General features: G+C 40.4%; 1 protein-coding gene across 1 annotated transcript in view; it reads left to right on the top strand.

The window, feature by feature from the left end:
• Positions 1 to 19,630, top strand: part of lrp1bb (low density lipoprotein receptor-related protein 1Bb) — a 147,855-nt gene extending 128,225 nt beyond the window's left edge. Inside the window, exons 68-91 of the mRNA XM_047047281.1 lie at positions 524 to 630; positions 1,315 to 1,447; positions 2,162 to 2,268; positions 2,496 to 2,628; positions 3,790 to 3,912; positions 4,145 to 4,267; positions 4,541 to 4,684; positions 4,967 to 5,101; positions 5,666 to 5,785; positions 6,269 to 6,510; positions 7,156 to 7,379; positions 7,616 to 7,722; positions 8,460 to 8,576; positions 8,837 to 9,010; positions 10,137 to 10,262; positions 10,666 to 10,830; positions 12,370 to 12,531; positions 13,028 to 13,202; positions 13,418 to 13,522; positions 16,310 to 16,386; positions 16,756 to 16,846; positions 16,991 to 17,141; positions 18,117 to 18,191; positions 18,567 to 19,630. Coding sequence (XP_046903237.1) covers positions 524 to 630; positions 1,315 to 1,447; positions 2,162 to 2,268; positions 2,496 to 2,628; positions 3,790 to 3,912; positions 4,145 to 4,267; positions 4,541 to 4,684; positions 4,967 to 5,101; positions 5,666 to 5,785; positions 6,269 to 6,510; positions 7,156 to 7,379; positions 7,616 to 7,722; positions 8,460 to 8,576; positions 8,837 to 9,010; positions 10,137 to 10,262; positions 10,666 to 10,830; positions 12,370 to 12,531; positions 13,028 to 13,202; positions 13,418 to 13,522; positions 16,310 to 16,386; positions 16,756 to 16,846; positions 16,991 to 17,141; positions 18,117 to 18,191; positions 18,567 to 18,707 — 3,257 coding nt within the window. The 3' untranslated portion in view covers positions 18,708 to 19,630. The remainder of the gene's footprint in view (positions 1 to 523; positions 631 to 1,314; positions 1,448 to 2,161; positions 2,269 to 2,495; positions 2,629 to 3,789; positions 3,913 to 4,144; positions 4,268 to 4,540; positions 4,685 to 4,966; positions 5,102 to 5,665; positions 5,786 to 6,268; positions 6,511 to 7,155; positions 7,380 to 7,615; positions 7,723 to 8,459; positions 8,577 to 8,836; positions 9,011 to 10,136; positions 10,263 to 10,665; positions 10,831 to 12,369; positions 12,532 to 13,027; positions 13,203 to 13,417; positions 13,523 to 16,309; positions 16,387 to 16,755; positions 16,847 to 16,990; positions 17,142 to 18,116; positions 18,192 to 18,566) is intronic.
• Positions 19,631 to 24,978: the final 5,348 nt, after the last annotated feature.

The following is a 24,978-nucleotide window of genomic DNA, read 5'->3' as shown; positions in this document are numbered from 1 at the left end:
AGCAGGTGGGATAGCAGACAGCCGAGAGGCTGCAAATCAGATTGTGCTGCAGTGCCTTCTGGGAGTGTCCCTCTAAACACAGCTCATAACACACACCTTGAGTTAGTTAACAGTCCATGATAACAAGGAGAAGACCCCTGCTTTGGTTCTGATGCAGCTGTTTAAATATACCTTAATATTGTCTTATGGGACATAGTTAGACCCAGCAAATGTGCCAAATGGTGGTTGTCAGGTTAGGGACTCAGGAGACGGCTGTCCACTCATTTTTGAAAACGACTGTGAATGAATTTGCATCTTGAACAGGCCTGCAAGTTTCCGCAACAGAAAAACATCTGATTGGCCAACAGATGGTTTTAGTACCCAGGAATTAGCATTCAATGCAAAAATAAATAGCTGAAAAATAATGTTTATAATGAAAAGCATCCTTTGTATTTGAAAGCTTGTGTTTTCCTGTAGTTTGAGTGTATGTGACTGGGTGCTGGAAGGTTTGTCACGGTATGCCCTTGTCCTCTCCTTGACTCAGAGCCAGTAACCTGTAATCACAAGGACTTTGCCTGTGCTAATGGGGACTGCATATCAGCTCGATTCCGCTGCGATGGAGACTATGACTGCGTCGATAATTCAGATGAGGTCAGTGATCATGAAAATGTGTTAATCTCAACTTTATGTTCACTCGCAGTGAATTACCACATTTGTGTGAAGTGACCCAGATTACGCCTTGATTCCTTTACTCTCAACCCCCAACAACAAAATAATTCAAGTATGCTTATTGTTATCATTGCATAATGTTTGTAAATATGCAGTGAAATGTTTAAATGATAAAATACCCCCATTTTATCATTACCACCCCAGTGGAAAAGCGCTACAAATGTATATAATTTGTAACATAAAATTTGAATGTATTTGCAGATTTTAGCACTGTATCATTTATCCTTGCAAATAAATTATTCAATTCGCGACGGTTAAACAATTTATGTAAATGCACCAGTATAGAAAATAATGATACATAGAACAATACCTCATTCAAGTAGGAAAAACAGGTAATTATCTAGTATGCTCTTTTGAGCACTTTAATTTCAATACTGTATGTAGTCCTATTAACCTATTGTTGTCTAATATGATAGTATAGTTTCTGTTGTAAACTGTTATTTATCCCTTAATGTGCCTACTCCTTGCTCTCACCAGTTTAACCTCGACTAATCTGATGCTTGTCTGCCCTGGACTAGAAAGCATACTGTTGTAATTGTATAATATATCTGACCTCATCACTACAGAGTGTGAACTCATCTCTGTCTATGTTATGTATGTCTGCAGAAAGACTGTGAGGCACATTGTACTGCTGACCAGTTCCAGTGCCTGAACAACCTGTGCATCTCATTCAAGTGGCTCTGTGATGGCCAAGAGGACTGCAAGACCGGAGAGGATGAGAGGAACTGCCTGGGAACAGGTACTACAAAAAGCTCTTCAATGCTGCTCTGTAACACATTAAAGTCACAAACATGCCATGAATATGCTGCTCTGTAACACATTAAAGTCACAAACACGCCATGAATGACACGAAAGAAAGAAAGAATGAAAAGAAAAAAAGACAAAATGTCAATGTAAAATTGAGGCGGTAGTTAACCTTCCCTCAGTCACTCGTTAAAGATAAGACATGCATCTCACTGTGTTTTAGTGAGCATTATAAAACTATAGGAGACGGTCCCGGATGTGCATAAACCTTTTATTTTGGTGTTGCGACTGTAATATGTATCAGAAAACGTCCCCACACTGCATTTGGAACTCACGCTCTAGAGCTCCTACAACCACCGTAGAGTGCTTTGGGTTGTATACTAAAGCCTGACCTCCTCCAGATCCCCAGTTGTGATGATGGGTGAGGGGGTGGGTATTTAAACCACCTAGCCACTTCCTTTAGCAGCAGGAAGCACACAGCATGCTTTTGTCTGAGAGAACACATCCTATTTGAAACTCCATGGTCCTAAACCCCACAATACAGTTTGACTAGAAATACAGTAAAATGTTTTTTCGACATCTGATCTGCATACAGAAAGGACAAAGCTGTTTAGGTGTGAATTTGTAGAGCACACGTGGAAAGGTCATGTTAATGCTGGTGTTACAGCTGCCTTTCACTCGTCTGCTGTGTCGATGTGTGTATTTTCAGTGGCCCCTTCCTGCTCCCTGAATGAGTATGTGTGTGCCAGTGGAGGCTGTGTCTCGGCTAGCCTGAGGTGCAACGGACACGACAACTGCGTAGATGGCTCAGATGAGGTGGGTTCGCCTGTGTGTGGTCCAGTATTCATGTGTAGTTTAAGTGTTATGTTTAAGAAATGTCATGTCTTAGGCAAACCTGAACTGACACATTAGGTTCTCCCCAAAAAAGTATTGACTCCCCTTTCAGATGTATTACTGTCTTAATAGTGACCATAGGAATAGATGTGTTGCACACTTCCACGTAGAGAATCTGTTTTTGCCTGGATGTGTTTCCGTGGTGACAGACGGGCTGTGTTAAGGAGTGCAAAGAGGATGAGTTTCTGTGTCTGAACCACGCCCACTGTATCCCACGACGATGGCGTTGTGATGATGTGTTTGACTGTGTGGACCACAGTGACGAGGAGAACTGCAGCCAAGGTACAGTATCAAATCACCTTTTTACAGGCAAAATCACATACGCATGTAGAACTGCCCCTCAGCCAACCTAAACCCTAAATTAAAAAACAAGGGAAAACTCCAAGGAAAACCAAATCAGGAAACATGGAAGAAATCTTAGGAGGAGGAATTCGGTGAGGAATCCACTCCTACATAAGTCATGCATCAAGAGAAGAGAATAACATTTGCATATGGTTGTTGAAACAGATATTCAGAGATCCTACTCAATTCTCTGAGTTGGCGCATGTCAGTGTAGGCATTGTTAGCCGCAGGGCTGGGAAGTATTGGATCAGCACAGCATCACAGGACAGCCAGGTAGATGGACAGGAAAAGACCAGGAACTCTCTCTGGTCCATCAAAGGAAGTTGTAGATGTTCACTTGCCGACTAGGTCCAACATCGGCAGAACGGCAACCTGGCCAGTGTTCACAGCTCAACCCCCCACACCACAGGGGAGGTGTTGGGGTGAAGAGACAGAGAGAGGAGAAAGCAGGATTAGAAAATGCGAAAGAACAAATGACAGGTATAATAACAGTAAGGGTGAGGTCCCCACTGGTCAAGTGTGAAGTAATGAAGCAGTTCAGTCACAAGAGGCAAAAAAGAAGATAAGAAAATCTCTATAATAAGAACGCCCTTCCCCTCCATCGCTTTCAACTTCCAACATACAGTTCCTCATCCTAACACCCATGCAACACACAATTGCACACCTTGACTGCTACACACAGTAACAAACAAGTTCAGGTTCACTTTATGTGTAATTTCAAATAGATGAATGAACACATTACAACATGGTAATATTATTTTCAGTGTAGGTGACCACATTAATGAAAAAAGTCATGTAATAAAGAAGTCAGTGCTTCTTCAATCTTGTAATGGGCTTTATGGAATACTGTTTACGGTATATGAGTCACCTTGTTAGCCTCTAACTTTAGCCTCTAACTTTACAATGAATTGCTAGTTGGGACATAATGTGACACATGTTATTTCCCTCATTGAAGCCATTCGCTTTCTGCAATACTTCACAGTATCACACAGAATGACACCCTTACTTAGGAGTTAGGATGTACTTACCGGAGGACAGGAGATGAAACAAAGTATGCCTTACTGTAATATGAAAGGCATCACCCCTCTGACTTCATCCCAGGAGTTTTTTTCTGCCGTGCCGATGAGTTCATTTGCAACAACACGTTGTGCAAGCTCCACACATGGGTGTGTGATGGCAAGGACGACTGTGGAGACAACTCAGACGAGGACACGGAAATGTGTGGTGAGTTGAAACAATGTCTCCATCCGCCTTCAAGAGCTTTGTCAAAGGTCTTTGATGGATATTTCATAAGTCATTACTTTCTCATTTCGCACAAGGTAATGATTTAGGTTTGAAACTGAATTGCTCAATGACAAGGCACTGTCATCATACACATTTTGTGCATGGCTTCCCCATTGAATGATTCAGAATATATTTGACTGCAACGTGGTACTCTTCACTGTTTCCTCCCTAGCCAAACTCATCTGCCCCCCCACAAGGCCATATCGCTGTAGAAATGACCATGTGTGTCTGCGCACAGACCAAGTATGTAACAAAGTGGACGATTGCGGAGATAATTCTGACGAGGAGGAGTGTGGTGAGTGTAAAAACTTTAATTTTGAGTTAGAAAATATATTTTTTAAGTAAAACCTAATGATATCATCCAGTGAAAACAGTTCCCAAGTGAAGGGTTGCTTTGATATTCCTTCATGCTTAGAAATGGGGGGGGGGGAGATTGCCTTTTGATTCTTCTGAACTGCGAAAGTTGTTGTTTTATTAATATCTTTAAAGCACTGTTGGTTCTCATAAGAGAGTGTTTATGCTATGTGGTACTGCTGACTCATCTGTTGGGTTCTGCTGCTTTCCAAAGTAGAAATGGTGGCTGGGAAGCCCAGGCCTTGTGGGAAGACAGAGTTCACCTGCAGTAACCAGCGCTGCATCCCTGCCCAGCTGCAGTGTGACCTCTTCAACGATTGTGGAGATGGAGGATCTGACGAGCAGGACTGCAAGGCCTGTATGTGGGCATCAGGGATCATGACACCCACATCAATATCCCAGGGTTCAGATGAAAGTATTTAAATGTCACCGTGCAGAAGGTTCATACTGTGTCTAGGAATGTAATGTATGTTTGACAGTTACCACTCCTGTGAATATCCATGGTAGCACAATAGCCTACCCATTTTCTGTGTGTTTGCGTTTGGGCCAATGATTTGCATGTGCCAAAAGATGATCACAAGCATGTTTAATTTCATTTAAAGGGGATGTATTCTAATAAAGTTCCTGTCCTTTATTTAAGTTTCTAACGGAGACGTATGTGTCAAGAGAACAAATCCATGTGGGGAAGATGCAATATGTAATCAAACAAACATAAATGCTATATGCCAGTGCAAAACAGGCTTCAAGAGGAACCAAAAGACTGGTCAATGTGAAGGTACTGTTTAAACCATCTTGTTTACAGGCATGACTGTGTATGTGTAAAGTACCAATCAGTAACATTTAATTTGTATCACATTCATTTTCATTCTTACCCAGGGCATGTTTGTCAAAAGCTTTTACTTAATTGACTATGAACTTGTCAGTTTCAGATTCAGTTAGCTAGCATGCTAGCGTAATGTAGTTTTGTATGATGATAGCTGCAATTATGAAATTGACTTCAAGACCTCACTCTGAGTGGACCAGGCTCATAGTTATAGCCTTTCCAGATAGTATCTGTGCAGGGGAGGAGTACCGGTTGTGAGCACTGACTTGTAGTGGGTCACAGCTCTTTTCATCTGTGGAAAGAATAAGGTCTATTCAATCGTATTTCAGTCATTACCATGCATAGTGTGTTGTAATTAGTGTGTCTAATTATGTGGTTGATTATAATACTCTATTACCAACTATATAATAAATATAATGCCAGCTCAAGGTTCAGAGTTCCAGTTGAAAGTGGGTGTTGTCTGTATACTTGGACTGTAGCAACTGACAAAGATGTCTTCATCTTTTTCCTTTGCAGAAATCAATGAGTGTCTAAACTTTGACACATGTTCTCATCATTGTACAAACACTAAAGGATCCTTTAAGTGCACTTGTGACAGAAACTTTAAGGAAATCAATGGCAACTGTTTAGCAAAAGGTACAGACTATTTTTAATCGTTTTTCTGTGTTTTTGTTATTGCGTATTCAATTAAATATTTCAATATTAAGTGTATTAAATGTTGTAAGTAAACAGCATTCAGTAAACAGTTAGTTGTCATTAAGGGATCGAACCTTCAGTTAATATGTGTATTTTGCTTATTTATAGACCAGCCATTTGGTAGCTGTATATTTTTTGCATTATGGAATGTTTGTGCATTTATGTGCCTTTAAAAGGCACACTTCTTGCAAACTTACTTGCTTCACTGCTTCATGATTCAAATGTTTAGCTTTATGTGGCTGGTCTTGATGACTTATGAAATATCAACATATATGAAATGACATGTTTCTGCATTGATAACTGAATAATTTACTCTACAATGATATGTCTATGTGAATGCAATTATGTCAAACTGTTGTTTCAAACCCCAAATGGAATTTAGCCACTTCTTATTTTTTTTGCATATTAATAACTCAACGGCAGGACCAGAAGATCGAGTGCTCTACATAGCTAATGACACTGAAATCCGAAGTTTTGTGTATCCATTTAACCAGAGCCATGGACACAAACTACTCACTCGCATCGAGGACAATGCCCGTATTATTGGAATGGATGCTTTGTTTCATCAACAAAAGTTTATCTGGGCTACTCAGTTTAACCCTGGTGGACTTTTTTACAAAGAAAACCTAGACAGAAGTCAAACTAAAACAAATGTTGGAAACATTGTAAGTATATCCAAGGTGTGAATCGCTAGGGTCACAATTACATTGATGTTCAATTGCTCAAGTGATGTAGAATATATTCAGGCAGTCTGTTGAACATAGTCTAATAACAAAAGATATGTCTGTCTATTGTACATCCATCGAGGCTATGTCTTGGTTATTGTATTTGAGCACAATGAGTTGTTAATGATCACAGTGAGTTCTCAAAGATGAAACATATTACTCAAACAGTCATTTCTCATTTATTTGGTGAGGAGAAGAGCACGTTGCAGCTTATTGTTTGGTTGAGTTTAATGAATGTCACAGACCATTTATATCATGTATTTTAGATACTTACACAGTGGGTAAAAGCAATCCTCCCTTTTAAATGAATTGCACCAATCTTTCAGTGTCAGTTATATTTTATCATTGCAAGAATTATACTACCTCAAGAAGGTCAAATTTGTAGATAACATTTGTGAACTAAATCATTTTCAGATATGTCTCATAATGAAACTTTACTGAACATTTGATAATAGAACATTTAAAAAAGACCTCAGAATGACAACATGTCTTTTAATAGTAAGGATCAGTAAGTCTTGGTTAACAAAAATACACAAAGTTAAAACAATGGAAAGTTTTTAATGGGTTATTCTCTGTTGATTCCAGTGTTCAGACTTCCGTCGACCAAGGGATGTGTCAGCTGACTGGATTACAGGAAATGTATACTGGACGGACCACTCTCGGATGCACTGGTTCAGTTATTACACAGCTCATTGGACTAAGCTGAGGTATTCTATAAACGTGGGCCAGATCAGTGGACCAAACTGCACTCGTCTCATAACTGATATTGCAGGAGAGCCTTATGCAATTGCTGTTAACCCAGCCAGAGGGTAAGATTGTCCTTTCACACTGTGTTAATTCTGTCATTATGTTCTCAATGTATTCTGTCATTCTCAAGTGAGTTTTGTTGAAAACAAGTAAGTCGTTTTGGGTATGTTGGGTAGTTTGTATTAGGAAATGTGCCTGAAGAGTTCACTGTGTTTTAAACGTGTTGTTACTCCCCTTTGAGGACAACTGTAGATTGCCTTGATATGCACCTGGAAATGCATTCCTTTGTACCCTTTAGGATGATGTATTGGACAGTGATTGGTGATCATTCCCACATTGAGGAGTCGGCCATGGATGGATCCATGCGGAGGGTCCTCTTAGAGAAAAACCTGAGGAGGCCCACGGGTAAAAATTAAATTGACTTGAGCCACATATCATCATGATACATTTCTTTTAGCTAAAAATGAAGTAGAACTTCATGTGGAAAAGGTCAGTAATGTACATAATTCCTCCCTTTCCATATAAGAACAAGTGGTTTCACCAAGGCATGGCACTGTATAGAGCTGTTTGAAAACAAGGCCATGTAGAAGGTAAAGGAGTGGCTGTGACACAGTCTAAAGCTGTTATTGTGTCCTTGGGGACACACTTAGTGCTGATCTACTTTTTAAAAGATGGTTTGGCCTCCTTTAATGTAAGGGACCCATGCACTGTCTCTGCCACAGAAAGGGAAATTTATCATCAGAGGAAAAACGCAAACCTATTTAATCGCCTTAGTAGCATGGTCATTTATCCAGTCCAACTCATGAAAGAAAGAACGAAAGAAAGAAAGAACGGTAAGTCACTTGTGTAAAGGAAATGTAGGACATCATGCAAAAAAATCTGTCAACAATGGTGGCGTGATTCAATGTACTCACTCTCTTCCCTCCATCAAAACGGAGCAGAAGGATCACATACATAACTGCCTATTCACAAAGCCTGTCCACGGGTGATGTGAGATCTTGACAGTGCAATCCATGCATTTGTGTTCAAATATTTCAAGTAGGCTGTTTAGACCCAAGGGCTCCCAGAATAGAGGCGTTCATATTGATCCTCGCACAACTCATAAGGCAAATAAATCTTTTCTTTTCCGTCCTCCCCCCCAGGCCTGGCGATCGATTACTTCAACCACCGTTTGTATTGGGCTGATCCTGAGCTTTCAGAGATAGGGAGCATGAGATTGGACGGGTCGGACCCCCTGGTGACAATCAGTGACAGACACGGTAACGCCAACTGGGGAACAAAGCACAGCTTCTCTCTAAGCACACGCTATTGATGTGGACGTTTCATTTCCTCCACGTTTCATCCACAGATTGCTTCAATAACGTTGTTTGTGGTCAGGAACGGAAACTTTCTGAGCAATGGATGCAGCTTCAGTGCATCTTTCTGCCCACACAGCACAGACTGCTCTCTTCTGCCTTAGGTTACAAAGAATAATTAAAGCACTTGGTGATTTGTTGGTTGTATTTATTTTGTTTTGCAGGAATAGCACAGCCTTATAGGATTGACTTATTTGAAGACTACATCTATGGAACAGGGTTGAAACATGAGGTCTTCAGGGTCTACAAGTATGGCAAACAGCCTGTGGAGTTTCTCAATCTAGGTCTAGAGAAACCCACCAACGTCTTGATTGCCCACCGCTACAAACAGCAAGATGGTAAATTCAATTTTTTTAATAAATTGTATCCAGATTTGGAGCTGCGGTTGTGTTGAGGAGAACTTTGCAAAAAATAAACATATATCCAATGCCCCAGTTGAACAGACATCATTAGTCTTGAGAAATTGAGTATTCTTTAAACATGACTAATTAAATCCTAACAATTTCCTAATACTAATGATGATAATAATAATGAAACATGACTGGTTACAGTATAGTACCTCAGACATCTCCCTCCTTCTGATCATGAAAGAAAAGGCACCTGGCTCTTTCAGTCTCTAGCACCTCACTGTTGTCTTCAAGCTTTTGCCTTTTTTCTCGTCCGGTACATTAGAGAGTAATCACATCCCACTGATAGGACCAAACGATCCTTTGTATCCCCTTTTCCTTTGCTTTTTTCTACAGACCATGTACCATGTTATGTGTTACTTCAGTGGCGTTAGGAGTTGTGAGCTGTCAGACAGATCAGTCTTGCTTGGGGTTTTTCAGTGAAAGGGCAGCTGGGCCATTCCCCAATGACTCATTAGTCCAGCCATGTAGTCTATGGGCAGACATTGTGCGAGCCCAGCAAAAAGCTACAGCAGTGAGTTTTGATGTCTTCAGCAAAACACAAACCAACCCTTTCTTTCACTTTTTTGATCCCAATCCCTACCACCCGAAATCCATAAATAGATATACTGGTAATCTACCTCGCAGATAGAAGTATTTTTTGTGTGAAGTCTTCTATTAACTTTTTTGACCAATATTTTAGAATCTTGTTGATACTGTCTGCTTTACAGCTCCCTTTGCTAAGTTGGCCATACAATCCCTTTTTAACACCAGGTTCCATATACCATATTGTTGATCAAACTATGGAAAAGGCTATTGTTAAATGATTGATAGAGTTAGATACATTTCTTTATCTATTCTATAAAAGATGAATATGTTGTGTCTCTTCAGAAATAGGAAAGAATAGGCTTTTCTGTTGGAGAGTGACTTAGTCAGATGAATAGCATTGGTGCCCCAAAAAAATAGCACCATTGCACAATTCAGCGTATTGTTTGCAAACTACTTTCAGCCTTGGATACCAGGATGGATCAAGAGAGAAATTCGCCGACAGTAATATTCCCTTATAATGTTTACGCAGTCACCAATCCCTGTTTGAGGATGAGTTGCGACTTCATGTGTCTGCTGAACCCGACGGGTGCCACCTGTACTTGCCCAGAGGGGAAGATCGTGGTGAACGGCACCTGCAGTGATGTCAATATTTCAGGTACAGTAGGCTTTGGTGTGGTATTGTAAAAGACCTGCTAGAAATGCTATGGTAGCATTATCTCAATTCAGCTTGTACAATGTTTGGAATATAACTATCAGGGTCCAAATATTCTGATCAGAATGTAAATATTCTGATACAATACATTGTTGGGGAATGTCAGTGATATCTGACTTGATCATATGGCAGGTGTCATTACATGTGCCAACTGTTCCTCACATGATGAAGGTTTTAGAGGATCGACATTTCTTCAAAAGCATAATTGTAATCAAATGTGTATAAAGATTAAATTAAAGGAATTTGGAGACTGTCTTAAGCCAAGTCTACATTTATCACACATTAAGTTATAAACAAACCAGTCAAGACAATGTATCATACTGACCTGGCCTTCCCTGTGTTTTAGGGGAGCTCTGTCGACCGCCCTGCGAGAACGGTGGCCGCTGCCTGGCCAATGAGAAGGGAGACTGGCGGTGTTACTGCTGGCCTGACTTCTCTGGAGAGAGATGTGAGGTGAACCACTGTACAGACTACTGCCTAAACGGAGGCACCTGCATGGGCTCTCCCCTGGGTGAGTCTCCAGTCCCTCATCAACAGTGTTTTGCACATTCCACTGTTTGCATTTCAAGTTAAAACGTTTCAGGAAACAAATATGAAATGCATCTACATAGTCTTGCTTCAAGGAGATCTGCCAAGCATATCGAAGGAAATGAATGCCATATAAAACAGACTGTGCTATATCACTTTTACTTTACATTACTTCACTGTCTACATAATGCAGACAAGAGGGCAATCATATTCAACACCTCAGAGCCCCTTGGTAACAATCCTCTTTGAATCAACAACAGCATTTATACCCAGTCTGACATGTGTGTATTGCTGTGGCGTCAACTGTGAAATAAATGCTTTTTCTAGAGATGGAACATAAGTTTGAAATGATAAACACAGAGGGTTTATTATGTAAATGTGCCAAGGTGGTGCAATGTGTGAAGTAAGTAGTGTAGTATATAGTACTGTGATGCATTTGTGAACCCTGTGGAAGGATAATGAAAGTCCATCTCAGAGACTGTCTTTAAAAAGTAGTAAGATTGTTGCAGAATGTTTACTGGCACCGCATGAAAAACTACATTGAGATTGAACAGTCTGGTTTTTCGATGAGTCAGAGCAGTAATTGCTGCTGTTTGGACAGTGGGTTTGTATTTAGAGATAGGTATGTGGCTTTGGATTTGAATGTTTTGAATCAAATGCTTATTCCCTTCTCTCTTGCTGATAGGAATGACGTCTTTTGGCCGCAAGGCAAAGTCCTGTTGTGACAGCATCCCTGTGTAGGGATGAGGATGCTTTATAGTGTACTGTTGCTGGGTAGCATTCCAAGTCGGTTTAGTGCAAGCAATCAGTCATTGTGTTTAGTGCTGTACTGCATTTCACCACCCTATATGCTGCCTCTCCTGGCCAGTCACCTGTTGGTGAAAAGTAATGTCTGAGATTATAGTAACTGGGTGATTTGAGCAGTTGAAGTGTTGAAGGGTTTTTAGTATTGAATTGATGTCGACAAGTCCTTCATTGTTGACCACTAATTTTCATTTGAAGCTGGTCCAACCAGTAAGGCCAGTGTTCTGCTCTGTGACATATGCCAGCTCCTGTTTGTACAATGCAGTAAAAGGGGGTGAAACAAAGTGATGTAATATTTGTTCTGCTGCTGGGCAAAGAGTCACTGACTGCTCATTCATGCTTTGCAACTGACTGGTTTTTCATAAAGTAAGAGGTTTCGCTGCGTTGAGCACATATCCCCTGGCAGGGGGGTATTGCACCAAATGAGTGATGGAGGATGGGCTTGGGAGAGCTTACTGTCAAATAGGTTTTCTCAAGTACCCAGTTAGGTGATGGAGGGAGACCGGAGGCACCCACAGTTATCAATTAAGAGGCTGGTAATATTTCAATTTTGTACTTCTGACCTCTAGGGACCTGCCCTTGTGGACCATTTTTCAAACAACTTTGAAAAAGAATGCAATTCCATTCATACTGTGTTTGTGAAATACAGAAACCTTTCAAATGATCTCTCTCTCGCTCTTCCCCTTTCTGTGTGTCTGTCTCTTGCTTACACACACAGGGAAGCCTACATGTCGCTGTCCAGCAGGGTTCACAGGTCCATTCTGTGAGAAGCGGGTGTGTGATAACTACTGTCTAAATGGGGGCACCTGTGATGTCAGCCAAGGGAACCAGCCTGTGTGCCGGTGCATGGCAGAATATACCGGAGACCGCTGCTCATACCGTAAGCCCAATCACCTATCAAGAGACCTCAAAAACATACTGTAGCATATTCAAAATGTGGGATTGGATACTGTATATTCATTACCATTGTCTCATCTTAAATACCATGTGGTAAGGCCCATCCAATGAAACAAAATTCTACGTGCTGTTTTAAAATGCCAAATTTTCAGTAGTGCATTTCTAAATGCCACTCTAACAACCTTTGGGTGTTTCTGTGGCAAACTGATAAAATGTGTCCTCCTTTTATGAAGGTTTTGTCATTTTAAATTGTGGTAAAACAATTTCAGTAGAGCAGCATTAATGCGTACTGTTGCTCGCCCAAGGGATGATACGTTTCCATCTTGGACAATATGCTATTTGATGCGGATAATTAAGTCTCATTAAAGCCCTGTAAAATTCCAATCAAACCAGCTTCCTGTTCCTCATTAATCAGAGATACACCACTCTATCTCCCTTTATTTCTCTCCCTGTCTCTTTCTCGACTTCCTCTATGATAGATATCTGCCATCACTACTGTGTAAACTCCAGGGCCTGCACATTGTCCAGCAGTGGCCATGTTGAATGTGTGTGTCCAGCCAGATTTGAAGGAAACAAGTGTGAGGTAGACAAGTGTCAGCGTTGCCATGGAGCCCCTTGTTTGGTCAACGAGGACTCGGGAGACGCGGTCTGCAAGTGAGTTATTATTATCAGTACACTTATTTGATTGAATATTCTAGAGAAATATTATTGAATCCATTCCACTCACAATATCAATTGCATTAAAATCATTCAGTTCTGGGCTGTTTTATTTAAAATACTATAAAACGGTGTCAGCAGGCATGATTGAAAACATGCATCATCATCCTCTCTCAAGAGAGGAACTTTATATGAGCTGTTAACCTCTGCAGCTGCACGAATGGCAGAATAGCGCCCAGCTGTCAACTGTGTGACGGTTACTGTTACAACGGAGGCATCTGTCACCTGGACCCAGACACCAACCTGCCCTTCTGCCAGTAAGTAGCCCTTTAACAGTCACAGGAAAAACCAAAAGCAATGATGTTCTCTGTGTCTTTATTCCATACAAATACTGGTGTTGTGTTCTAGACTTGCCTGGAGCTGAATCAAATCTTCATGGGTTTTTGTACCAGTGAGTGATTCTAGAGAAAAAAGGGCTGGATGTCTAATAGAAGTGGTGGTTCCTAGGGGGACAGTTTGACACTAGTGAATGCAGGCTGAGTAACAGTTGGGGGTATAATTCTTTGACACAAAAAGAAACAATGTCATAGTTGACTGTACCTGGAAGTTCTAAGTAGTTTGAAGAACAGCTTTAGAAATCCAAAGATTCAGACTGTGTCTGATGCTTTGTGACATGTCAAAAACAGCTCAGCGAGGGGTGTAGTTGTCGAAATTCCAGGAAACTGTGGAGTCAAAGTCCCCAAAGACTTCTGTTATGAAGATACCCTATTATTTTCTGAACCTAACCTGTCTGTTCATTGTGGTGGCCTTTGATTTTGATCCTCAGTAGTAGCCCGAGGAATGTGTTGTATAAGCTATGAGCGGCGTGAATTCTGTAGAAATTACTTAGACAGGACAATACCGTGGTAGGCAGACATGAAGTTATTGTCAATGCAAGAGGGTTCTCCAAGGTCCTGGTGGTCCCCAAAGATTAATTTCAGCGTTGCTATAATCAGGTGGGGTTCAATGTTAAAGAGCGCCCCAAAGACAAAATTGGAAACACATCTGGGAAAAAAAACCTTGTTGCAGAATCTTTTTTTTTTACTGCCCATTGTTCATTGTAGTTAAAATGAAATTTGTGTCCATGACTGGCACAATTCGAGGGATAAAATCAATTTCTATGCAAATTATCCCATCTCATTTCCATGAGGTTAACAGATCTTGATAATGTGGTTTATTCATTGGCTTCGAGGCCTAAAGATTAGGTGAGATGATGGATCTGTCTGTGTCAAGAAATCATAATGTTTGACCTTATACTATAACAGAGTAAATGGATATCTCATCCAGGCTCTACTTAAGCCTCTACACGCAGAATGAGCTACTCAATAGAATAAAAAAGACAAAATATTTTTAGACAACTGACAAGGCAGTCAAGAAGAGCATTTGAGAACTCTTGAATGTCTTGCTAAAGCAAAAATGATCAGCCTGTTCAATGTTAATAGAAAGTAACTTAGACACTTTTTTCCATTCTCATGCAATTCACTTTCTATACTAAAAGCAGAGTTTGAATGACAGATTATTTTTTAAGATTGTTTTTGTTTTTTATTGTCATCACATGCCTATTTCCAATCATTGAAGTTGCCTACATACACATGTATGGAAAAAACAGGTAATTAATTTCCCTCAAACATAAACAGTATGACAGTATAACAGTTTTTACAGATACAAAAGGGGACTACTGCAAACGTCTGTTGAACAGATGCATCTCTTATATCACAAGATGTTGATTAACAACAAATGATTTGAATTTACATCGAAACAATGGTAAAATTACATTCAGTTGGACTTGTTGGGGCAAACTTGATATGGCCGATGAATAAATGATGTCATTTCTTAGTGTCGCCGAAAGCTATCACCCTGCACAGTCCTTGTCCAGACCCATTATCACCCCCTCCACCACAATGTTTTGCAGCTGCACGTCAGGGTTCAAGAACCAACGTTGTGATGAGCTGGCCAACCCATGTGATTACTTCTGTCAGAATGAGGGGATGTGCACAATCACTGCCCTTAACAAACCACGCTGCAAGTAGGTCCCTCACCTTTCCAGCTACCCCCAAAGCCCCCTTTCCACCCACTCCTGCTCATTCTCCATCCGGCTTCATTTCAGCCCCAGTATACGTGGTCCACATCTCTGCATTACTTGCACACCTTCTTCTACTGCTCAGCCCTGCTTCCTACCCATCCACACACAGCATCATTCCCACACACCTCCAGGGGTTGAGATCAAAGTGAGAGTGTTTGTTTGTGATTGTGATTCGTTGTCATAAGTGGCCTGTGCCCAGTGCATGGTGGCTTAATTTTGCAATGCCAGACAGTTCAAATGTGTTGTGTCAGCATCGGTATTTAATAGTGGATGGTCTTAGATTCCAAATAAATCGTTTTAAGATATGTGTCCAGTGTTTGTATGTGTGCACAAGTAAACAGCCATTTGCCGCTCAGCTTCTGCTGAAATGTTTTGTCAGTTTTTTTCCATCCATTGTTCAGATCCGACCACCAGAAAGGAGACTTTAAATACATTGTTTTATTTTTCATTAGAATTCATAATGGTTCCATGCTGTAACATTTCTGTCTGTGGGTGGTGATTTATTTTCTATATGTACTGTATTTGGGAAATTGGTATTTATCATAGCTTGGTGTTCAGAGTTTTGGAGTGCATGTAATTTAGTGTAATTTCATTCTGTCATCATCCAGTTGTACCCGTCAGATCATTCATGCTTTACGAAGCCATCTGCGTCAATCATGCCAAATTGGAAATCACCTCTTCTAACTAGGGTCATACATCACTCCCATTGGACCCCATCCAAAAGCAAATGAGATGACTCCTTGTTTTTGAATGGTCTTTTTCTGCTGATTATACAGCATAGCCACATTTCTCAGCGTACTATCGATTTAGTGCCGCTGTTTATATCTATAAAGTAAAGTACACTCTGTACAGTAAACGATGTCATGGACCATTGTATTTCAAATTAAAAGTAGACAAAGTTGTACTAATAACTTACAGTACATATATGATGCTTTTGTTTGACAGTGTGGCTAATTCAGCTTCTATGATTGACTTTCTTCAGGTGTTCTGCCAACTGGGCGGGCACACAGTGTGAAAGGCCGGCCCCAAAGAGCAGTCGATCAGACAACACAAGTGGAGGTGAGTGTGCCTGCAAAGGGATAGATAATCCTGTTATCTATTACCTTGCTCTCCTGGTGTGTTCTCTCGCTAAATTGAACCTAGCGCATGTGAATGATGGTTGCAGGCTTTGTTTATTATAAACGTATCCTGGTATTGCCGTATTGGTGCAGTGAATGACAGCAATAATGATTAGAAGAAGGGTAGTTGTCAGAGGCGAGACATTTCCACAGTAGCCGCATTTCAACAGAACATAACTACTGGACAGACGGTGCAGAGCAGGCTTGGTTCGTTTAAAGCGAAGGTAGCCTACTTACAGCGTAGCAGTGACAGCAGTAGTACCACTTGCTTTATCTCTGTTCTTCTCCTCCCTTCCCCCCGGTCCTGCAGGGAGCATCGCTATAATTGTGCCTCTGGTCCTGCTCGTCATCTTGATCACCACTGTGGTAGCCGGGGTTTGCTTCTGCAAACGGAAGCAGAGGTAAGACTAGTCTAAGTTTGACAGAATCCTGCATATTTCTGATGTTTCTCCTACGCCCTCCATGGCTCATAGTCTATTTGATCTCAGAGAGATCAGGTTGGACATACTGGACTGTGGTATTTGGTGTTGTTGTGCTCCTACCAGGGGTAAACGAGGACAGAGGCAGCCGATGACTAATGGTGGATTGAACGTGGAGATCGGTAACCCCTCGTACAACATGTATGAGGTTGACCATGACAACCACGCAGATGCTGGCAGCTTGCTGCGACCCAACTTCACGCTGGACCCTCACAAGGTTTGCACACAAAGGACTCTGCGATAAGTAAAAGCAAGGAAAAACACACGGGGCCTATGTTTTTGACGGAAAACTAATCCTCTATGGAAACTGCAGTCTGAAGTGGGATTAGTCTTTGTTGAGTCAACAAGACGTCAATGTGACAATGATTATTTTTGCTCTAAGTGTAATTTACTGGTATTTGTGTATATTGGCACTACTCACAGTATTTACACCTGTCTACATGGGCATCATGCATATATAAAAAATGTATAGAGACTTTGATAGCACAGTTGTTAGTGTGATTAACATTTGAAGTCCTCGGGTTTAGAACCTACGCCATGGAGCTGACTTTATACCTGCAGTGTTGTGATTTGATGTACATTAGACATTCTGGTGTGTATTTTCTATTCCGAGTGTTAACCCTGCCTGGACTGATGGAGATTTGATTTATTCATGTGCTCTATACAGTTCTTGTACCAAGGGGACATTTTATCTGTTGTTGATTTATTCTCTAAGTTGGTCTCAACACTGCACTAACACTCAGCATATCAAATAAATCATAACAGCCTTTCTGATCTTGTTATCTATTTTGCTTTCTACAGCTTCAAGCCTAATGCTATTGCTTCTTGCCCTGCCAACTTTGACATCTGCTATTGTCAGCTCCACCTGGATCTGTTTTTATCTGAAACATGCCTGGAATCTCAACCAGCTAACCCTTCTAAACGTCCCTTTATTGTTTCTGACTGAATCAGCATTCATGACAGGTTAAAAAAAATATGTGGTTGCTTTGAAGCCATATGTTAGTTCAAATAGAAAGACACATATTTTCTTTTCTAGTTTAAGTTGAACCAAAAATCTGACAGTTGCACGCAAACTGCTTTATTCGGTAGATGATCTAATGAATGCGTAAGAACATTCATTTTCAATTGCAGTAACAGAAGAAAAGTTTGCCTCATGAACATGGTGAACAGTGGCAGAACTTGTGTGTTTCAGGGCTGGTGTGTGAAATCCAGTGACCCTTGTACCCTGGGCATACATGCTGTGCCCAAGGAAGTTATACCTGGACAGGTGAATCATTGTCCAGCCCCCCTCTGTTCTGTAGACTCTGGCTTCCATGTGCAATTTGACCAAGCAGTCTAGGAGTTAGTATTGGAAATTCATTAGCAGTAGCGGTACAACGTTTTTTAATCTAACTTTACTAATATGCATGAACTATCTCCATCATTCTTACCTGGTTTTACTCTCTAATTAATCTTGGCTGCTTTGTTTGTTTACATTTGAGCAAGCTTAACAGTATAGCTTGACTGTCAGCCTGTCTATGTCAACAAACCATGGATCTGTAAATGTTGCCATTAAGTGATCTGCCAATCAAAATGCCAGCTGTGAGGGTTTGATGTGCCTCTGTTCCAATGTCTGATGCATATATTATCTGTTACACTGCAGCCAATGAACTACTCCAACCCAGTGTATGCAAAGATATACCTTGATGGACAGAACTGTCGGAAGCCAGTCATCAACATCGATGAGAGGAGAGAGCTACTCCCAAAGAAACTGGAGGGGACAATTCGTGAAACCGCCGCATAGCCTGACACTTTCTACTCCCTTTTATACGAGTGTACAAATGTATAAAGTGAAAAGGAAAATACACATTTTCTATTTCCTATCAGGCTCTTGGTTTAGTTTGTTGGTTTAGTTCCCAATGTTTGTCAAACATTTGTTATACAGCACATAGTGTATAACACTGAAGTAAAGCTGCTGAAAAAAAAAAAAAAAAACTAACACCAGAGATCTACAATTGTGCACAATTTTAATCTTAAAGATACAGCACTTACTGTATTTCTGTTTCTGCATATCTCTTGTAAAAGTGAAATCAACAAGGTGTTATTCTGATGCAGTAGTAGACTGAAGGAGGACTGGATTGCTTGTCAGAATTTTCTTTTTTTACCTTAGATTATCCTTTATTTTTCCATTATTATCTTCACATTCATCCATGCGTTTATCTATTGTATGATGTCACAGCTTTTTCTTTGAGAAGTGAAGCTTGTTTTTTTATGAATCATTTCACACCATGTTATTTTCCCCTCTCTTCACTTTTTTCATTATCATATATTCATTGCAAACCGGTTTTTGCTCTGCTTCAAATAGAAGATGTTTCTGAGCTGGTATTATTTCATGTACTGTTACTGCTTTGGTCAAAGAGGTTGGAGCTCAACATGAATGTTCTGCGAACAGAATCACAAATATTGTATGTTCAAATGATGTCCATATTTTTGTAGGTCTCAGAATCAACATACGGCAAAAGGATGTATACATGGAAGGATTTAACATAACTCTATGACGACAAGGTTATTCCGAGAACTATTCAACTGTTACTTTCAGAAAGGATGACAATAGATATAACAAATTTTATAATTTTGTATTTGATTTGTATGTTGTTCGGCTGCTTGTATTTTGAAGAAATGTATTAAATGTAAGTAATTTTTTATATAAAATCAATATCAAATAAAGGGGGCTTATTTCCATTTCAAACTCAATGTCCATGTTTACTATCTGCATGTGTATACAGATTCCACATTAATAATTAATCCCGACAATTTTAGCCAGGGACCTCATTATGTCCAGTGTTAAAAGGGATGTGAAGGTGGGTTATTTTATTATTATATTTATTATAGACACCGAGTGTTTTCTGGATTGTAAAATGAGTACATTACCTGGCATGAGCACACCATGACCACTGCTGGCTGAATGGTAATCTAGTCCTGGGAAGCTACACACACACAATGACCATCTCCCCATCCCTTTTTCTTTGTCCCTTACCATGGCAACTGAAGGACCAACAGCTCTATTGTTCAGAGAGCCCTCTTTCCCCAGTATTTTTCTCTCCCTTCAAACCTAATGAGACCATGCTCGATGTTGGTTTGAAACCATTTGAATACATCCCATCCAGTTCTAAGATTAGATGCAAGATTCATACAAGCAAGACTGAATTGCACATATACTGTCTACCAACAGTTGATTTATTCCAAATGAGTCACCCAAAGCACCTTCTAATGGTGTTCTATCAGTCAGTAATGTGTACGCATCAGTGAAGTGTTTTACTCGGATGCTAACACAATACCACACTTAGAAGTTTCACTGACTGGTTATGGCATAATATGTAGAGGTGGGGAGTGGGTGTGATGAACTGATTACTTTGATGAAGAAAGGTCTGTTCTGAAGCCAAACTGATTATGCTGTGAGACTATAACCTGCTTTTTTTAATGAGCAATCATCTTTCCCAAATCCTAGTCATGTTCAATGCTGTTTGTTGAAATTGCATATCTGAGAAAAGCTGAATGGATGAACAGCAGTGTATTACTCATTATTGTGAATTTACTTTGATAGTGCTCTTCAATATAGACCACTGTAAAATATGGTTTCTAAATCAAAATGGGTGAGAACAGTTACTGTAGGGTGAGATAAGGTTGTGTCCACAGTGTATTGGCAACATAATATGTATCTGTTTGAGTTATTCTGAAAGTGGGAATGAGTTCAACTGTTTACTGAAAGCATCCGTGGCTTCAGTACCATTGAGAACTGAAGACAAAGCCCGTTGGCCTTACCAGAAGGAGAAAAACCAAATTTGGAAAACAAACCCATAGCTTGCCCGAGATCTCCCTCCTTTTCACCTTGGATATTGATTTATCGTCTCTTTTCAACTTAGCAAGCGTCATCATCCTCATGTATAAACATCAGCAAAACCCAGAGGACTCGTCTCCTGGACAGAATCAATGAGATCAGCAGTTGTATTCACAGTACAATCAACACACTCTGCATACTCTTCCCACAGCCTTGCCTGCACACAGACGGATGCATGGGGATATCTTCTCTCCAATGGGAAAAGCCTTAGGGAAAGGAATTGACCAGAGAACCTTCCATGGACTAAAACAAAATGATGTATCAGATGTGTCAAAGGCAAATAAATGAATCCTTTTGCATTGTTTTGATAAAATATTACATGAGCAGCTGGATATGGGTTGTATAGGGAATAATTTTGGGTTGTTTGGAAGTAGACTAGGCCTGTTTTCTAAAATAATTGTACTTTTTCCCTTACACACAAGGACAGTTGAAATGAGTAACAACACGTTGACACTTTGACAATGTCCACCGCAGAATCGCAGCAGGATTTGGCTGCACCTCTCTTCTGACATTTCAAACCAAAATGAGCCTCCTCCCTTCAGAGAATGACAATGGATGTTTCACATTAATGATCAACACCTATCTACATCACCTCTGAGCTGTAAACAAAAACTGGCAAGATACATCACTGGAGGTGTCAATCAGTGAAATAATGGATAGAACTACAAATATATGAGCTAAACATCCTTGTTATAGGCATTCTGCTACTAAGCTGATACTGCACAGAAATGATGGCATTTAAATGGTTTTATCGTCTCCCCAAATTGTTATAAACCAACATTACTTGTGTCCATAATGTATTATGCCCCTTCAACTGTATGAAGTAAAACATTTTGTTTAACAAATCTAAAAGTGAAACTAAGACATGAAATATGCTATTCAGACCTGCCCTATATCTGGATATTGTCAGATGGAATTTTCAAGCTGACCTTGTAGAAATGGTTTGAAAATTATGGGTAACAAATTACCCCATTGACGTGGTTCATGAAATGTTTTATCACTGAACACTTGGGAGAGCCTGTGCTATGTCCTAGAAAGAGCTGTAATTCAGCACCCATAACCAATATGCTATACCTCAGTTTGATAGATTTTCTAGTAAAGATGGATCTTTGAACAAAACTTTGTCCACGTCGCATCTCATTGAAATGCAGCTGTAGCCCCTGAAGGTAGCTGTGTACTTGTAGCACACACCTTGACTAATGACTGGATTAAGATGTGAAACAGAGCTGAATTGTAAAAGCATGGCTGTTGGAACACTTGACAATAAGTCTTGTGGATGGTTAACTTACCTAAAATCCCTCCAGTTAGCACTTTATTTTGTCCCTCAACCCTGCTTCTGAGGCGTATTGATAATTCACAAATGCCAATAGCCCTGCCTCTCACTATACTGTACCGCTTGGAGGATGACGATGATAAGTAGCCCTGCTGGAGCAGAGTTTGATGTACCTTGTTTGTTCAGATGTGCTCAGACATGCATGGCTGCAGAGACACTGAGTGTACCCATGGAATCAGTGGGCACAAAGTGGACACATCTGACCCATTAGTCACACAATCCCCCCTACCATGCATCATTACTCATGCCACACTCACTGCAATGCTGTGTGGTGTGCCTGGCAGCCAGACTTGGGTTCCCTGTACACACACCCCAACCTTTCCACAAACCACATGCTTTTGGATTCGAGAAGAGTTTAGGACTGGATGTTATCTCTCAGTGATTCCATGCCAGACCTACTGATGCTGGTCCATCGATAGCCCAGGGGCTCATGGGTCTGGTATAAACACACACGCACGCACACACATATACTTATACACACAGACACACACAGTCAGCAGTCTGCCTCTGTGTGGCAAGTACTCTGTTGGCACACAGGCTGTAAAATACTATGTCTCCTGGACACAGCAACCGCTTCCAGTTCCCAGGAAGGCTATGACCTGCTGGGGCAGCAGATGTTAAGGAAATGATAAGTAAGGCTTTCATTGGACTGTCTCCACATATATTGTTTGCTGTTGTTGCAGGGATATGTAACACTAGATCTGACACATACAGCTATTAGAGGAGATCCACATGATGGTCAGAGGAATCTGAGCCAACTTAGACTCAGCAAGGTTATCTTATGTGATGTGGAATTAGGATCAGAGTGGAAAAGAGCATAGTCTGACGACTCACTGTGTCTCATTTCATGTGCTGAATGTCAAACAGTTGATTGAAAGTGTTCAACTTTCAAATTATAAATGGAAGCTTTTTGTTGTGAATTGCTATTTGTTCTTCCCTAAATGTTTGGGCAATAATCAAATTCTACATTGTGTAAATATGACAGCATTGCTTCAGGTAATTTAGCTACAATTGTGGCTATGATCCTAAGTTTGACATGCAAACACAGACACAAATGTAAAATCTCTTAAAAAAACTAAAATATTCTAGATATAGAAGAGCCTATCAGACAAATCCACTTGTTTTGATGTTCCTGGGCTTTGATGGGGAGTATTATCCTTCTCCCCTGGCTCTTCATGTCCTTGTTCAGTAATCAGGAGGCCTTACAATAAGGGCTTGGTGAATTGTCAGTCACCACACAGCTGAATTTCTCTGCACCTCTCTCCCCCTCCTGCTCCCTTCCCTTCAGTTTGTCCTCTCTCTCCTCTCCCATGTGCTCTCTTTCAAGAGCATCCAGATTGTGTGGCGTGAATAGACCTGTGGAGACGTGGAAAAGTAATTAAGGATTCACTCGGTGTTGCAGGGTAGGACAGGGCAGGATTAGACACAACATTTACTGAATCTACTGTCATCTTCTCCCATAATCCATTTATTGTACCACTGAAGACAGGTGCAGGATCATGTAAGTCACTGACCACCCAGAGACACTGTCAACCCACAGTCCCTTATGATATTTACCTTTCACTACCAATCCCTTCCAATATACAGCACCATTCCTGCAAGGTTCTATCAATACACTGAGCCACCAAACCTCATAGCGAGCTAGCGTACCAGAAGATCATGTCAATTGCATGTACTCTCGTTTGGAAAGCTACAAAAACATCTCAGTGGATCATACTTTATTTCAAACTTCTGATTTTAACATTTGCCCTGGTTGTTTTCCACATGGTCCTTTACATTTCCTTTATTGCTTAAGTCTGAAGAATCAAGATTTGACTTTTGATACTACAGTTGTGTTCAGGAATAAAATATAACTCTTCAAAAGCTGCAGGGACATGAATAATCAAACAAAAGCTTTTTTGCTACACATTCCCCTAGTCCCTTTAAACTAGCATAATCAGCATACTGGGTAATGTGTGTCTGCAGCCAGAGCAGACGTTCCCATTCAGAATGATGCTTTTTTAACTATTGACATTATCTGTATGAAATTAAATACATTTAGTAACATTTAGCTGTTGATTTCACAAAAAACTGAACAATCTGGATATTTGTATGTTCTTTCTTTCTTTATCTCTACTTCAACCCCTCTCTCTCTCTCCACCTCACTTTATCTTGTTCTCTCTCTCTACCTCACCCTTGATGCAAAAAGAGAAGCAGCTATTAAAATGATTACACCAAAACGCATGGGTACCTCAAAAAGTATTTCCTTTAGAAACACATTTTGCATGTAAATTTAGAGGCATATTCCTCCAGTTAAGGCAACAGAGCTATGGGACACCAGTCATGACTCTAATGGGTGGTATGGAGTCTTATCTTATAAATCTCCTTTGAAATGAAATTTTCTTGCATGCTTCATTCTAATCCCTTTAATGAGATAGGGTTGCATTTGCAATGCGAGGCACAATCCTATCTTCAGGATAAAGCTCACATATCTCCTTATGGGTCTTCTGGGTCAAAACTAAAAGTGTGTGTTCAGGAACAAGGGATGACTTTCTTCATCTGATTAAAGTATCTCTTGCATATTTTATCTGTAACACGTTTATAGGATAACAGGGGGCTTTGCTATCATGCCTATCACTGGAAGTATATCGAATCTGAAAGGCGAAAAAGATTTATATGAAGTCACAGAGGCGATTGATTATATTACTGCTATCCAAATTGAGAAATGTTACAAATATTAGTGAAGCTGAACCAACTTTCAATATGGGGTGTCTTGCATACTACACAATCGAACACTTTTATCTGGTTCAATTACCACCCTGTCAGGTAATTTTCTTGTTCTTCTCAGTATGCATAACTACATAA

The sequence above is a fragment of the Hypomesus transpacificus genome, chromosome 23 (genome assembly GCF_021917145.1).
Source record: "Hypomesus transpacificus isolate Combined female chromosome 23, fHypTra1, whole genome shotgun sequence".
Classification (NCBI taxonomy): Eukaryota; Metazoa; Chordata; class Actinopteri; order Osmeriformes; family Osmeridae; genus Hypomesus; species Hypomesus transpacificus.
This window is presented reverse-complemented; position numbering and strand designations above follow the sequence as displayed.